The sequence below is a fragment of the Bubalus kerabau genome, chromosome 7 (assembly GCF_029407905.1).
Source record: "Bubalus kerabau isolate K-KA32 ecotype Philippines breed swamp buffalo chromosome 7, PCC_UOA_SB_1v2, whole genome shotgun sequence".
Classification (NCBI taxonomy): domain Eukaryota; kingdom Metazoa; phylum Chordata; class Mammalia; order Artiodactyla; family Bovidae; genus Bubalus; species Bubalus kerabau.
The window spans coordinates 115116032-115128756 of NC_073630.1; the positions used below are offsets into that span (position 1 = coordinate 115116032).

Below are 12725 nucleotides of genomic sequence, written 5' to 3' on the forward strand. Positions count from 1 at the left end.
GTATAACATGTATTTACAGTCCAACCTCATGCGTCTCTAGAGAGCAGCTGAGATGCTGCCCTGGGCATGTCTCACTGGCAGTGATCACAGGTCTCCTAGTTAGCTCCCCGTGCTGCCTGTCTCTGCCTCCCCTGGTTGCTCCTCATCGCCCACCACTATCCCTCTTGTGGGGTTCACACGCTCATCCACCCCTCCGCATGGTGCTCACTGCAGGGTTCAGGAGAGGCCAGGTTCCTTGACCCTCAGTATCAGTCACCTTTATCACCATCATCATCACCGTCTTCGTAAGCTTCAATATCATCACCATCACCACGCCTAGTATTTCTTGAATTCCTACCCAAAACCAGTCATTGTTATCTACTTTAATAATTCACGTAATTCTCATTACTCTCCTCATTACTATCTCATACTATCTCATCCTCATTACTGTCTAATCTTTGCAGAAAATCAAGGCTTGATAAGGTTAAATCAGTTTTTTCAAGGTCGCCCAGTTAGTCATGGAGGGGAAGTGTTACATCTAGGTGGACTGCCTGTAGAGTTAGGGTTCCTTCCCATCTGCTGCACGAAATAAGTCCCCAGGAATGTTTAAAAAAACAAAAACTCGGATTCTGTTCTGGAAACCTCTGAACTCGCTCCCACATCCTCTTTCCACTTTCTCAGTCTTCTTAGATCTCCAGCCGTACACGCCACCTACCATTTATGGTTTTGCTTCTCCCTTACACTTTGACACGAGAAATAGTCTCTCTTGTCTCAAACTGGGCTCCCCTTTTTTCTACACTTGCATCTCTCCTCCTCACCTCAGCACACTTAAGGACACGTGTCAGGGTAACATGCTTTCTGTCACTCCTTCCCAGAGTGGACATTGTTGGACCCCTATTCAGTCCACCTGAGCCCTGCAGGTGGGAATTAGACTTAGAGCTCGAGTCCTTCCTGGTGTGCAGATGAGCGTGCAGTATTACCAGCGTCAAGGTGCTTTCTTGCTTTCCATAGCTGAGGCCCCATGGGTTTTGGAGAAGCCTGGTTTGGATGGTTGAATCTTGGGGTGTTTTCTCTTTTTATAGAAATGTTGAACGCATGTATCCTTTGTCATGAAATACCAGGTTATGGATGTCTTACTTTAGCTCCTGAGAATAATTTGACCAAAGTTTCATAGAAGAAAGAGACAAAAGGGAAGAAAGAAAGAAAAACCCTCTCTGTAGTGTTTCACACTTCTGTCCCAGTTCACTCACCATAACAACCCACATCCTGTGACAAGAAGTACAGCATTGTGAAGACAGCAAGCTTGCCAAAGCGACTTTTGTTCCTAGTTCAGCTTTGGAATTCATCCTTTGTCCTTTGTGTAGGTCCCAGAGTTTTGATACCTCCCTTCCCTACCCAATGAGCTCTGATAGGTTTCCAGATGGATCCGAACCTTACCAGTTATCTTATCATTGAGGATTATCACTTGAGTTACCACCTCTTCCCACCATGTCCAGCAACAGTAGGTTATACAAGTGTCCAAACAACATAAAGCTGGTCAACCCGGAGGAAAAGGAGGCAGACATTGTGATCCATGCAGTTACACAAGGACCCATGCTCAGAGAGGCCCACGCTTGGTCTAATTCCTCTGTCTTTATATTCTTAATTTTTGGACAAGGAGCTCAGCACTTTAATTTTTCACTGGGACCTGTGAATTATGTAGCTGGTCCTGAGTGAAAGTAGACTGTGGCCCGCCAGGATCCTCTGTCCTTGGGATTCTCCAGGCAAGAATACTGGAGTGGGTTGCCATTTCCTCCTCCAGTGGATCTTCCTGACCCACGGATCAAAGCTGCATCTCTTAAGACTCCTGCATTGGCAGATGGGTTCTTTACCACAGGTACCACACTGGATAACTTAAAAACAGCAGAAATTTATTTCTCATAGTGCTGGAGGCTGAGAAGCCCAATATCAAGGTGCCAGAAAAGTCACATTCTGGTGAGGGTCCTCATCCTGGGAGATAAGCCAGAGCATCCCTGCTGTGTCCTCATATGGAAGGAGGAGCTCGGGCTCTCTCTGGAGCCTCTTTTTTAGACACTAATCTCATGTATTGGGACTCCACCTTCAAGGCTTACATGTCCCCAAACCATCACTTCAGGCATTCGGATTTTAATGTTTTGGGAATGAGTCTGGGGGTGGAGGGACACAAAACATTTAGACCACAGCAGGCACTGATGCCCAAGTCAATTCAGAACACTTCACAGCTCATCAATCCTACATTTTACCCCTTCTCCTTAGAAGATTCAACCAAACTCCACCCACAAAGCGGTCTGAGTCTCCCTTTGTGCTCACAACGCTCTTCTGCTCCACCCCTATGTCTTTGCCAGTTATCTCCTGCCCACCATTTGGATCTCTGCTCAAGGCTCGCTTCCTCCCTGAAGCTTTCCCTGACCACCGTTCCCAGTCTAGGTCAAGTTCCAAGTTCTTTTCCTTATTTCAGTTTTTAATTATACATTTATCAATATCAATATTGATTAACATCTGTATCTGCCCTCTCACAAGGCCAGGGAACAGTGCTATGCTTAGTTGCTGAGTCGTGTCTGGCTCTTTGCGACCCCATGGACTTTAGCTCACCAGCTTCCTCTGTCCATGGGGATTCTCTAGGCAAGAATATTAGAGTGGGTTGCCATGCCCTCCTCCAGGGAATCTTCTCAGCCCAGAAATAGAACCCAGGTCTCCCACATTGCAGGCGGATTCTTCACCAGCTGAGCTAACAGGGAAGCCAGCCAGGGACCAGAGGTGACATGAAAAATAATTAACCATAACTGTGTCACAGGCTTGACCAATCAGAGCAGACACCAGATGTTCTAATCAGGAAAACCACTAGCTTTAGCAACAGCAGCCATGGAGGGATGGGGTTAACTCGGTTCATTGTATCTTCAGCCTCTGGCCCAGTGCTTGACACGTAAAAGGTACTCAGTAGGATTTCCCTGGTGGTACAGTGGATTGCAGCCATGAAATTAAGAGACGCTTACTCCTTGGAAGGAAAGTTATGACCAACCTAGACAGCATATTAAAAAGCAGAGACATTACTTTGTCAACAAAGATCTGTCTAGTCAAGGCTATGGTTTTTCCAGTAGTCATGTATGGATGTGAAAGTTGGACTATAAAGAAAGCTGAGTGCTGAAGAATTGATGCTTTTGAACTGTGGTGTTGGAGAAGACTCTTGAGAGTCCCTTGGACTGCAAGGAGATCCAACCAGTCCATCCTAAAGGAAATCAGCCCTGAATATTCACTGGAAGGACTGATATTGAAGGTGAAACTCCAATACTTTGGCCACCTAATGTGAAGAGCTGACTCATTTGAAAAGACCCTGATGTTGGGAAAGATTGAAGATGGAGGAGAAGGGGCCGACAGAGGATGAGATTGTTGAATGGCATCCCTGACTCAATGGAAATAGGTTTGGGTTGGTGATGGACAGGGAGGCCTGGCATGCTGTGGTTCATGGGGTCTCAAAGAATTGGACATGACTGAGCGACTGAACTGATCTGAACTGAACAGTGGATAAGAACAGCCTGCCAATGCAGGGACATGATGGGTTCAATCTGTGTTCAACTACTGAGCCCAAATACTGCAACTGCTGAAGCCCAGGAGCTTAGAGCCTGTGCTCCACGACCAAAGAAGCCACCACAATGAGAAGCCCGTGCGCTGCAGTGAAGAGTCGCCCCCATCCTGTGCAGCTAGAGAAAACCCTCGCAGCAATGAAGACCTAGAGCAACCAGGAAGAATAAGACAATACATTTTAAAAAGATGTTCAGTAGAAATCCCCATGAGTAAATGATTGTTCTCTGTTGTTGATCCTAGATTTGCTCCACAGCTTTTTCAGACCTAATGTGTTGGACCCATTGTGACTTCCTAGCCTGCCCTGACTCAGGACATGGATACCAGTTAGCCTTGCCTCCTGAAGCTCCCGGTCATGCTTTCCAACTTCCAGGCCCAACAGACATTCGGGCAGCTGGAGGAAGAGTGAATGCCTTCCTTCAATCCAGGACGCTCTGGGGAGCATGGTGTGATGGGACACCAGCTCGACAGGGAATGGAGGGGGCTGGGAGCAAGGTCAAGCTCAGAATGGGTGAAGTGAGCAGAGTATGGCAAGAAAGATAGCAGAGAAACAAAATCCAAGAAGAACTGGAATGATGTAGAATGTTTATGGTGTGGCCACTGCTATGAATCGTAAGAGTGACGTCAGTGTCTTAGAGAGGCTGTGCCCAGCTGGGCTTCCCTCATGGCTCAGCTGGTAAAGAATCTGCCTGCAGTGCAGAAGACCTGGGTTCGATCCCCTGGAGGGAAGATCCCCTGGAGAAGGGAAAGGCTACCCACTCCAGTATTCTGGCCTGGAGAATTCCATGGACTGTATAGTCCGTGGGTTGCAAAGAGCTGGATATGACAGAGCGACTTCTTTCACTTTTACCCAGTGGGCACCGTCAGACCAAGGACTTGCCATGAGCCACACGTATCCTGATCTCTCACTCCTTACGTCTTGAATGGGTTGGTCTCTCTGTGCTGATATCCCTTCCTGCTCTGCCATCTCTTTGTCAGATTTTAAGCCCCTTAGGCCTCGGGGCTTCCCAGATGATTCGGTGGTAAAGAATCTGCCTGCCAATGAAGGAGACAGGGGTTCCATCCCTGGGTCAGGTAGATCCTCTGGAGAAGAGAATGGCAACCTACTCTGGTATTCTTGCCTGGAAAGTCCCATGGAAGGAGGAGCCTGGTGGGCTATGGTCCATGGGGTCGCAAAGAGTCAGACACAACTGAGTGACTGAGCATGCGGGCGTACACCCTAAGCATCACTTTGTAGGGGAGCAAAACTTTCCTCCCTGAAATGTCTCTTTGGCATGTGGATTATTTTGAGCTGAAAAGAATCAAGACTCAAAAGAGTTGGGAAGAAACCTTGAAATTCCTCCTAACTGCCTAAAAGAATTTAGATGGAGGGGGTTCCCTAGAATAGAGCTATCACCAGAGATATCTGCAAAGATCTGGGCTCGGTGGGGGTGGAGGAACTCGACAGGGCTTAGAGATCAGAGCCTACTCTGTGACTCACTGTCTCTGTGTGACCCATTGTCTCTGCGTAACCCAGCAAATATGTGTTTACCAGACATTTGCTTGGCTATTCATGTGAATTGCATTTTTACCCTTTGTGGTTCCCAACCACTACCCTCCACATCCTCTTTCATCTTTGGCTGAAGATGTTGTTTAAAGTGAAGACTTCAATTATTTTGGTGAGTGCCTTAGTTTATCTGGATCTCTCCCATGTATACTAAAGAAAGTGAAATCGCTTAGTCGTGTCCAACTCTTTGCGACCCCATGGACTATAACCTGTCAGGCTCCTCTGACCATGGGATTCTCCAGGCAAGGATACTGAAGTGGGTTGCCATTTCCATCTCCAGGGGATCTTCCTGACCCAGGGAGCGAACCTGGGTCTCCTGCATTGCAGGCAGACACTTTACCATCTGAGCCACCAAGGATATATACTAAACTTCTGTTTGATTGTCTCCCGTTACTCCATCTCACATCGATTCAGTTCTTAGTCTGACCAGAAGCGTCTAGAAGGGTAGAGGAAAATCTCTTCCTACCGACAACCTTCTGAATCCTCTGGTTCCTCTGCCACCAGGGCCTTGGTAGTTCTTTGCTGCCCCAGGCCCTGTGAATTTTCCTGACATGATCCATCTGCCCTGTTTTGTCATTGCTAGGACTGTGGTTTTTTCTGAAGACATGCATAATTTCCTCCCTGGCTCAGCCTCGGCTGGGTAAAGTGGATACTTCACGTGCGGCTTCATTGAGAAAGTAGACTTCAGAGAAGAAAACACAGGATGGGTGATTCTTTGATTTGCTTTTAATGTAAATTTTGTTGGAGGAAATCAGGGATGGTACAAGGGAAGATTAAAAGCGTCGCGTATCACTTTTCTTTCCTTTTTTTTAAAAAAACCTTTTTATTTGGCATCAGAGTATAAGCCGATTCCCTGGTGGCTCAGGGGTAAAGAATCTGCCTGCAACTCAGGAGATGCGAGTTTGATCCCTGAGTTGGGAAGATCCCCTGGAGGAGGAAATGGCAACCCACCCAAGTATTCTTGGAAACTCATGGACAGCCTGGGAAAACTCATGGACAGAAGAGCCTGGCAGACTACAGCCCATGGGGTCGCAAAGAGTCAGAGACGACTGAAGCGACTGTGTCTGCACGCAAAGCCGATGAACGATGTTCTGATAGTTTCAGGTGGACAGCGAAGGGACTCAGCCCTACATACACGTGTCCATTGTCCCTCCCATCCAGGCGGCCGCGTGACACTCAGCAGCGTCCCCTGTGCTGCACGGCCGGCTCTGGCTGGCTATCCATTTTAAATAGAGAGATATCACAGGACATCCCTCATATGCGGAATCTAAAAAGAACACAATAGGAAGGAAATTATTACAAAACAAAAACAGATTCACACAGAGATTAAATTTATGCTTGGGGGCCGGGGGATGGGGAGAAAGGATAGTTAGGGAGTTGGGGTTTGACATGTACACACTGCTGTATTTGAAATGCATATTTATGCTCTACTTCAGTGAAACGTGAAATGTGTGATCTACTCTAGTGTGGGTGAGGGGAGCAGCAGGGAGCATGACAAGAGGCCTAAGAACTTGGGGTTCCTAGAAAGGAAAAGAAAGATCCCTCCTGACTTGCAATTCAGCTTGTCTCAGGGCCAGCCGGCTCCTCAGGCTAATCCCATGGAAACCCGGCCAAGGGCATCTATTAGGCCGGGCTTGGAGAACACAGCGTCCACTGCCTTTGGGTTGCCTGGGTAACCAGTGGATTTGCACAGTCTCTCATAGCACGCTGGTCTGTGACTTCATTAGATGTCATTTTGAGCTCCGTGGAAAAGAAAGGGATTTATTTATTTTTTTTAATAACATTACTTTTTTCTGAATACAAAAATAAGGACAATGGTTCCCTTGAAAAACTTTGAACGATACAGAAAGATTAATGTAAAAGGCAATATGGGTCTTCTGTCATACTATGTGCAACATAACAGATTTTTCTCTACGTATATTCAAACACATTTGTTGTCTTAGTGGCTAAGTAGCATCTGACTCTTTGTGACCTCATGGACTGCAGCCTGCCAGGCTCTTCTGTCCTTCATTGTCTCCCAGAGTTTGCTCAAATTCATGTCCATGGAGTTGGTGATGCCATCCAAACATCCTATCCTCTGTCATTCCCTTCTCGTCCTGCCCTCAATCTTTCCCAGCATCAGAGTCTTTTCCAATGAGTTGGCTCTTTGCAACAGATGGCCAAAATATTGGAGCTTCAGCTTCAGCAACAGTCTTTCCAATGAGTGTTCAGGGTTAATTTCCTTTAGGATTGACTGGTTTGGTCTCTTTGCTGTCCAAGGGACACATGCTCCTGGTTTTGAACACAGGAGGCTTTATTTGACAATTGAGAGCAGATTCATTTGACTGCAGATTCTAGGCTTTTGACATGTTAAAATGCTGATTTCAAACAATTGCTGATCCACTTCCCCCCAGCCTAACTTCTACAGAGGTGGTAGAGAAAGCATCCTAAGAGAGGATCCCGATTTCATGATCCCCTACTTAAGATATTGCAGGAAACTGGGACTCAGAGGATGGTCATGTTCCAGATCTCAGGCGAGTCCTTGGGGCAGGGTGCCAAATGTGGGTCCTTGGCTTCATGCACAAAATAATTCCAGAATGAGTTGAAGTAAAGTTAGAGCAGATTTAAAGCAGATTTATTCAGGGAGAAACACATTCCATAGACAGTGTGGGTCATCTTAGAAGGCGAGAGGCTCTGAAATATGGCATGGTCTGTACCCCACCAGGCTCCTCTGTCGGTGAAATTTTCCATGAAGAATGCTGGAGTGAGTAGCCATTCCCCTCTCCAGGGGATCTTACTGACCCAGGAATTGAACCCAGGTGTTCTGCATTGCAGGCAGATTCTGAATTGTCTTAACCACCAGGAAAGTCCCAGTTTTTATGGGCAGGATAATTTCCTTGGAAGGAGAGCTATAACAAACCTAGACAGCATATTAAAAAGCAGAGGCATCATTTTGCCAACAAAGGTCTGTACAGTCAGAGCTGTGGTTTTTTCCAGTAGTCGTGTATGGATGTGAGAGTTGGGCCATAAAGAAGGTTGAGCCCTGAAGAACTGATGCTTTCCAATTGTGGTGCTGGAGAAGACTCCTCAGAGAACCTTGGACTGCAAGGAGATCAAACTTGCAAGGAAATTAACCCTGAATATGCATTGGAAGGACTGATGCTGAAGTTCCAATACTTTGGCCAATTGACGTAAAGAACTAACAAATTGGAAAAGACCCTGATGCTGGGAAAGACTGAGGGCAGGAGGAGAAGGGGCGACAGAGGATGAGATGGTTGAATGGCATCACCAACTCAATGACCATGAGTTTGAGCAAACCCCGGGAGATAGTGTGATAGTGAAGGACAGGGAAGCCTGGCATGCTGCAGTCCATGGAGTCACAAAGAGTCGGACATGACTGAGTGACTGAACAACCACAATCCACACAGAACACTTCTGGCACTCCTGGTTGTCAAATATGTGGATTTTTTCCCCACCCCAAGCAATTCTCTGACACCACTGCATGTCCTACAATTCAACTCAATTCAGAAGCTACCTACCTGGAAACAACGTCAGATTCCACAGGTTACGGGCTCCGCCTCACAAGACTGCCCTCCACTAAGGCCTCTTCAGCTGCCTGTCCATGGCCCAGGTTTGTTTCTGAGCCAAAGTTGGGTCTGCTCACCCACAGGCAGTAAAGCCAATCTACTGACACCAAGTTGTGGTGAAGGAAAGTGCAGCATTTGTTGTAATATGCCAGACAAAGAGTCCAGGACAGGTAGGGCTCAAAAAGCCAGAACTCCCCACGGGTTTCAGCAAAGCAATCTTACAGGCCAGGTGAAGGGTGGGGAGGGGGGAGGGTCACAGAGTATGCGGCCAGCTCGCGCACAGTTCTCTGGTCGGTTGACGGTGACATAACAGGTCACTGTCATAATGATAATTCACATTATCAGTCTTCAGACTCCAGGAGGCCCAGGGGCTATGGGCTCAGGGTCATCAAGTAATTAACATCTTCCTTTTGTGGGGGTTTTAGGATCTGAAAAAACAGCTCAGAAAATGTGCATCAGATTCTGTCACCATGTACTTCATTTCAGTCACTCAGTCGTGTCCGACTCTTTGTGACTCCATGGACTACAGCATGCCAGGCCTCCCTATCCATCACCAACTCCCGGAGTTTACCCAAACCCATGTCCATTGAGTCAGTGATGCCATCCAGCCATCTCATCTTCTGTCATCCCCTTCTCCTGCCCTCAATCTTTCTCAGCATTAGGATCTTTTCAAATGAGTCAGCTCTTCACATCAGGTGGAGTTTCGGCTTCACCATCAGTCCTTCCAATGAACACCCAGGACTGATTTCTTTTAGGATGGACTGGTTGGATCTCCTTGTAGTCCAAGGGACGCTCAAGAGTCTTCTCCAACACCACAGTTCAAAAGCATCAATTCTTCGGCGCTCAGCTTTCTTTATAGTGCAACTCTCACATCCATACATGACCACAGGAAAAACCATAGCCTTGACTAGACGGACCTTTGTTGACAAAGTAATGTCTCTGCTTTTTAATATGCTGTCTAGGTTGGTCATAACTTTCCTTTCAAGGAGTAAGCATCTCTTAATTTCATGGCTGCAATCACCATCTGCAGTGATTTTGGAGCCCAGAAAAATAAAGTCAGCCACTGTTTCCCCATCTATTTACCATGAAATGATGGGACTGGATGCCAGGATCTTAGTTTTCTGAACGTTGAGCTTTAAGCCAACTTTTTCACTCTCCTCTTTCACTTTCATCAAGAGGCTTTTGAGTTCCTCTTCACTTTCTGCCATAAGGGTGGTGTCATCTGCATATCTGAGGTTATTGATATTTCTCCCGGCAATCTTGATTCTAGCTTGTGTGGTGGGGGTTTTAGCATCTGAAAAAACAGCTCAGAAAATGTGCATCAGATACCGTCACCATGTACTTCAGAGAAGAACGAAAGCAGAGCGTATGGGAAGGGGAGTCTGTCCCGGGAAGGCCCATAAGGTCCTGCTGAGGTTGTCACCTGTGCTTCTGTTCTTGTTCAGTCGCTCAGCCATTCCGACTCTTTGTGACCCCATGGACTCAAGAAGCATGGACTGTGCTTCTGCCTGACCGGCTGTAGACCAGAGCTTCCCATGACCTTCTCTTTGGAAAGCCAATTCTGGCCTCTGTACCCTGACACTGAATTAAACCTTGGGGATGGTTTTAGGTGAAGTAGAAAAGAATGGCTTCATTGCTTTGACAGGCAAAGGGGCCACAGTGTGCTAATGCCCTCAAAACCATATGTCCGAAGTTGGAGACTTGGAGAAGTTTTGTAGTCATTATCCAAAGAGGGCATGATCATCTCATGGACATTCTTCTGATGGGTTGGTGGTGAGGTAAGTAGGAGTCCAGATCATCGGCCTTCATGTTCCAACTGGTCTGGGGTCTACATGCTTGTGGGCAGCATCTATGGTTAATCATTCACTTCTCCTACCTGGGGGGAGTTTCAGTGTCTGCAAAACAGCTCACAGATATTGACTATTGTGTGTACTGATGGGGAAGCAGGACCATGCCCTGTTGTTTCTCTTGACTGTCTGCTTTTCCTGGTCGCACATCCCCTCCCTTCCCTAATGAATAACTGCTTGAATCCGCCCAGTGGAACTCAGGGAAGGTCACAGAGGCTGAATGAAGCCTATTTCCCATAATCAAAGAAATGGGGGTCCCAGGAAGGCTGTGTGCCCAGGAGCCCCACAAGGCCTAAGCCCCACAAGGCTTGGTATCATTTGTGATTGGTTTGCCAAAGTGGGTCACATAAATCAGGAAACCTGTCCACAGGTTATCATTTAATAAAAAGGCTGTGACTCAGGAGGGCGCCCCTGGTGGCTCGGTGGTAAAGAATCCGCCTGCCAATGCAGGCAATGAAGGTGATGCAGGTTCAATCCCTGGGTCAGGAAGATCCCCTGGAGAAGGAAACAGCAGCCCGCTCCAGTACTCTTGCCTGGGAAATCCCATGGACAGAGGAACCTAGTGGGCTACAGTCCATGGCATCACAGAGTTGGACACGACTTAGCGACTAAATAACAACAATAAAACTCAGGAACAGCCAGACGGAAAAGCTGCAGAGACAAGGGACAGGGAAAGGGCATAGAGCTTCCAAGCTCTTTGCAAGCCCCGCTTCTCCCACACCTCCATGGGTTCAACAACCTGGAAGCTCTCCTTTGAGGTTTTCGTGGAGCCTTCCTTACCTAGGAAGGCACGATTACCTAGGAAGGCATGACTGATTAAATCATTGACCATTAGTGATTGAACTTAAACTCCGGCAGCCCCCCTGCCCCCCAGGTCAAGGGGGTGAAATTGAAAGTTCCATCCCTCTAGTCCTGTGGTTAGTTCCCCTGGCAAGCAGCTCCCACTCTTACCTAGGGTCTTTCCAAAAATTCAACTATTAACATAACAAAAACCACCTTCACTGTCCTCCTCACTTAAGAAATTCTGAGGGTTTCAGGAGTGCTGTTGCGGGATCAGGGATGCAGACCAAATATGTATTTCTCATCAGAAATCACAGTATGATGGAAGCCAAGTGGGGTCGCTGCCCAACACCATGGCTAAGAGCAGATTCTGTGAGGTGTGAATGAAGAATTGCCATCAATAAACAAAGGATGTTGCAGCCATCAAACCATCACATTACAGCCATCCTGTCTGAGGAAACTCATAGAAACAGGATGTTTGGCATCAGCCCCCGCAGCCAGCCACTCCCCCCAGCCCTCACCCCAGTGTTGTACTCCAAGGAGACTCAAGGTGAGAGTCACAGGGTGCTGGCCCCAGATAGCTGAGGTGCCTATCGAAGGAATGGTTTCAGTGAGCCCAGACTCTTGCATCTTCCTATACATAGAAAATTGCTAATTTCCTTAACTTGAGGTCACTGGACTTTTTAATTAATAGTAAACTTTTGATGTTCTGACTACTTGTTTTTGTTGCAGAAACTCCTATATATCCTGGCTCCTCCCTCACCTCTTTGGAGCAGTCTCTCAGAGCTATCTGAGATCATGTGTCCCAGGCTGAAGACCTCAGTTTTGTTTGCCAAATAAAACATAATTCTCAACTTTTAGGTTGTGCTTTTTTTTTTTTTTTCAGTCAACATCAGTTCAGTTTAGTCGCTCAGTCATGTCTGACTCTTTGCGACCCCATGAACTGCAGCACACCAGGCCTCCCGTCCATCACCAACTTCCGGAGTTTACTCAAACTCATGTCCATCGAGTCGGTGATGCCATCCAGCCATCTCATCCTCTGTTGTCCCCTTCTCCTCCTGCCCTCAATCTTTCCCAGCATCAGGGTCTTTTCAAATGAGTCAGCTCTTCGTATCAGGTGGCCAAAGTATTGGAGTTTCAGCTTCAGCATCAGTCCTTCCAAAGAATATTCAGGACTGATTTCCTTTAGGATGGACTGGTTGGATCTCCTTGCAGTCCAAGGGACTCTCAAGAGTCTTCTCCAACACCACAGTTCAAAAGCATCAATTCTTCGGCGCTCAGCTTTCTTTAGTGTCCAACTCTCACATCCATACATGACTACTGGAAAAACCATAGCCTTGACTAGGCAAACCTTTGTTGGCAAAGTAATGTCTCTGCTTTTTAATATGCTATCTAGGTTGGTCATAAGTT

The 12725-nt window shown here is 47.0% G+C and overlaps 1 protein-coding gene across 1 annotated transcript in view; it reads left to right on the forward strand.

Moving 5' to 3' along the window:
- Nucleotides 1–12131, forward strand: part of BST1 (bone marrow stromal cell antigen 1) — a 44169-nt gene extending 32038 nt beyond the window's left edge. Inside the window, exons 10-11 of the mRNA XM_055587526.1 lie at nucleotides 10334–10466; nucleotides 12048–12131. Coding sequence (XP_055443501.1) covers nucleotides 10334–10356 — 23 coding nt within the window. The 3' untranslated portion in view covers nucleotides 10357–10466; nucleotides 12048–12131. The remainder of the gene's footprint in view (nucleotides 1–10333; nucleotides 10467–12047) is intronic.
- The last annotated feature ends 594 nt before the right edge of the window (nucleotides 12132–12725 follow it).